At 41.0% G+C, this 4,231-nt stretch overlaps 1 protein-coding gene across 1 annotated transcript in view; it reads right to left on the reverse strand.

Annotated features, from left to right (window-relative positions):
- Positions 1-2,621: 2,621 nt before the first annotated feature.
- Positions 2,622-4,231, reverse strand: part of SERINC3 (serine incorporator 3) — a 26,116-nt gene continuing 24,506 nt past the window's right edge. Inside the window, exon 8 of the mRNA XM_012803803.2 lies at positions 2,622-3,601. Within this exon, the coding sequence (XP_012659257.1) occupies positions 3,448-3,601 (154 nt within the window). The 3' untranslated portion in view covers positions 2,622-3,447. The remainder of the gene's footprint in view (positions 3,602-4,231) is intronic.

Here is a 4,231-nt window from a genome sequence, read left to right on the forward strand (position 1 = left end):
AGACCTAGAGAATGCCCCTGACCTCAAAGCCAAGGTCCTCAACTGCAGGCCTGGGAAAACAAACAAGCTTCTTCATCATGATGAAACACCAACTTACTCATCTGGAATGAAATTCTACCATGAGATCTTATAACTCAATACTCCCCTGCTTAAAATCATGATCCTGGGCTTACTCAAAGTGCTGTGCTGGCATTATTTATGCTTGTGTGTAATTCAGCGTCATGTGTATAATTCACTGGAGTGAACTACTAGGTTTCCTACTAACAGGCAGACGTAACAAATTTTTAGGGCATGACCAAGAAAAGGACACTGTCCCCCAATTTTTAAAGAGAAATTTTTTTACCTCAAATGAATATCAAAGTTATCATAAGAAAAAGTAAAAACTTTATTGGACTTTGTTACACTCATATTACAGTTTAATATTGCTTTTATTGTGAATTACATAAGGCAGAGGACAGGCAGGGCACTGTCAGGTTTTTAAAGTTTAGAACCCTTAAAGCTCTTTATCTGGCTCTCCTGCTATTAAAGAAAGTGGGCATCTATACTGGTGAGATAAGGGGCTGAATCTTCCTATCTATCCCTTAATTCCTTGCAACTTTTTCTCCATTCTCTGACATAAACCACTGCTGTAAAATACAATGGTTCCAATAATTTATATCAATCTGCCACCTCCACCCCACCTGAGCCCATTCCCCTGATGTTCATCTTTTCAATTCTGTAAGAATACTAACAATCCTGCCTCCATCAGATTCTGGTTGAACATCTCTGACCATTGAACATCATCCTGCCTCATTATAGACCATAGTGAGATTAGCTGCTACTGTCAAAGAGTGTTTAAAAACTGGTCAAGTACTTTGCACAATGACTTTAGATACTCTTACATACTAAGGTACTAACATTGAGGCTCAGAGAGGTAGAGATATTTGCTCAAGGTCATAAAGCATAGTACGTACTCAATAAATATTAGCTGACCAGTTTGACAGCTAAAAGATGACAAGGTTGGGATGCAAAGTCAAATAATGATTCCCAATTCTGTTTTTCTGTTTGTCTTTTTGAGACAGAGTCTCACTATGTCACCCTCAGTGAACTGCCGTGGTGCCACAGCTCACAGCAACCTCAAAATCTTGGGCTTAAGTGATTGATTCTCTTACCTCAGCCTCCCAAGGAGCTGGGACTACAGGTGCCTGCCACATGGCTGGCTATTTTTTACTGCAGTTGTCATTGTTGTTTAGCTGGCCCAGGCCAGGTTTGAACCTGCCAGCCTCAGTGTCTGTGGCTAGTGCCGTAACTACTGTGCTACAGGGGCCAAGCCCCCAATTGTGTTCTTAAGGGACCACCTACCTCTATTTTTCCAATACCTGTTCCTCTTCCTGTCTCCCACCTGAATACATGGAACCACCATCCCCCCAGATAATTAAGCCAGAATCACTCAGCAATCTACCTCTCCCACATATCTAATTAATTGCTAATGTTAAAATTCTAATTGCTAAGTAGCTCTCAGAGGTTAATTTCTCCCCATCCCAACTTCCACTTCTCTATTTCAAATCTTACATGGAATGGCCTTGGTCTCATTTCTCTAAACCTTTCTCTGTCTATTGGCCATAGCGAACTGAAGATATAATTTCTTCATGGCACTAAGAATATGCTCTCCGCTGTCCTCAACATAAGGTCCAGACTCTTCAGTGGGGTTTATAAAGCTCTTCAGAACTCAGTCTCCGTCTCCTTTCCCCCTTGTAGCTTTGCTTTACTGAACATTTTTTTTCCATCTCTGTCTTTAACATGCAGTTTTGTCTACTCTTCAGCAATGTCATCCCATTTACTCCTTTCTTCCTTAGCTAACTCTAACCGTTCTTGGCTAAGACATCATCTCCCCAGGAAGTCTACCATGATACCTCCGCCCCAGTTACTTCTCCTTTGAGTTCTCTGCAATTCCTAAATCACAGACCTAATTCACCACACTCATTTTCACTCTCCTATAAATTTTAAGTCCAAGATGGCAGAGCCTCTAACATATTTAAAGCTGTCAGCAAAACGTACAGGGCCTGGTGCAGAACAGAAAGTGAATCTTTGTTGACAAAACAAACCATTTTATTCTGCCTTTTTTTTGAGACAGAGCCTCAAGCTATCCCCCTGGGCAGAGTGCAGTGGCATCACAGCTCACAGCAACCTCCAAATCCTGGGCTCGAGCGAGTCTCCTGCCTCAGCCTCCTGCCTCAGCTGGGACCACAGGCACCCGCCACAACACCCAGCTATTTTTTGGTTGCAGCCGTCATTGTTGTTTTGGCGGGCCCAGGCTGGATTTGAACCCACCACTTTAGGTGTATCTGGCTGGTGTCTTAGCCACTTGAGCCACAGGCGCCAAGCCTATTCTGCCTTTTTTCATGTTGCCTTCTCATGAAAACATTTCTTGATGGTGCCTTACTTGTCTCTCACCTACCTGAGTATCTTACTCAGAGAAGATATTTACAACGATTTTTGAATGAGTTCAAGACTTTGCTCACCAGACTATATTATTAAGAAGAAAGAGGAACATCTTGCCTAGATGCTTGATAAATCTAACCATCCAAAAAATAAAGAATGGCTGCTAACTCATAAAAGCTGTTAAAGAAAGGGCTTTCAAATCTTAAAGTCTTTCTATTTTAATCAAATACCTTTATAGTGCAAATATAACAAATCCACATGCATTTTACTTTTACATACTCATAACAAGAAAATTACACAGACTGAAGTTGCAGTGTTTTCCCAAGTGAATGTTTACTTTAACCAAACCCACAAAGCATGTATTAAAATTAACATACCTGGCAAAGCACCACACTTGTATCAAGCAGCATCAATGCTATAGTATAAAAAAGGTAAATTAAAAAACTCAAGATGTAGAAGCAGCAGCCATATTAGCATCCATTCCTCTGGGTAGGGCCCACATACATAATTCTTCCCCCAAGAACTACCACTACACCTCAGAAGAGTTTAAGCCCAGAACACAGTGCTTGTATCACAATAGTAAGGACTTTCACAGAGGAAATGTCATATAAATGCTTTTTTCCCTTTTTTTTTCTTTTTGCTTTTTAAGGATACTGCAATAGAAATATATTAACAATGGCCTCAAATATCCAACATTTTTCTATCTTACATTTTAAACTAGATTTCTAGGAACCTATTAATCTTGATAAAGAACTCTCTTCACAGCACAGCTGTAGTTTAACTTTAAACACAAAAATGCTCCCTTTGTTCTATATCCTTACAAATAACATAATATATAGGTAAACCGGGAAGTTCAGATTCTGCATCAAGCATTATTCAATCTTGCCTTTTTGCTATATACCTGGATATAGTCAAATCTACAAAGCGTTCACTTAATATTTTAGTTGAAGCAAACCTAGAAGAGATACAGGTTTTTGGCTAAAGAGACCTTTATGAATTTCAGTTGCATCCTTGGCATTCAGGAGTTCAGCTGAAGTCCCTATTGGTAAGGATAAGTGGAGCCACGAGGGTCCAGACATAGAGGAGGAGGCAGACCCAGCTAGAGCTGATCTTCACCCACACAGCTGGCCACTTGCTGGTCATGTTCTGGAACTTTGCATCAGGGCTAAGAAAAAAGGAGAATCAAGTAAAGGAGCTTGGTATCAGTACCCCACAGCCTCCCAGCCAAAGCCAAGACATTCTCCAGAGCAACACAGCTGGCATCACCCCCGCGGGAAGCCTCTAAAGGGGACCTGAAAGCTATTTTTAGTTCTTAACAGCAGGAGACTCTGCCTTTTAAATACTTTTGTTCCTGCCAGCATGAAAGACCCTGACTATCTTGGCATGGCTCTATAGGAACATCTGGCTATTCTAGTTATTGGTAAGTCTAGATTAAGATGGCCTCCCTGAAACTTTAGTCCTTCCTTAGCACATTACTTAAACCATCTCAAGACACAGAAAATTAGTGAAAAAAGATGGGTCAGATTGTTTGATGTCATGATTATGCCAAAGTTTACAAGAGCTCTTAATGACTTGCACTGCAAAGAATTCCAAAAGGTTTTTAATACAATGAGAGAAAAAGTCAGAAGTACTTGGAAGAGTCAGCACTGAATATAACTTCATTATTATTAGTAGTATTTTTCTTTTGAGACAGAGCCTCAAGCTGTCGCCCTAGGTGGAGTGCCGTGGCATCACAGCTCACAGCAACCTCCAACTCCTGGGCTCAAGCGAGTCTCCTGCCTCCGCCTCCCAAGTAGCGGGGGACTACAGG

This window comes from Otolemur garnettii, unplaced genomic scaffold, assembly GCF_000181295.1.
Source record: "Otolemur garnettii isolate 467f Iridium unplaced genomic scaffold, OtoGar3 scaffold00023, whole genome shotgun sequence".
Classification (NCBI taxonomy): domain Eukaryota; kingdom Metazoa; phylum Chordata; class Mammalia; order Primates; family Galagidae; genus Otolemur; species Otolemur garnettii.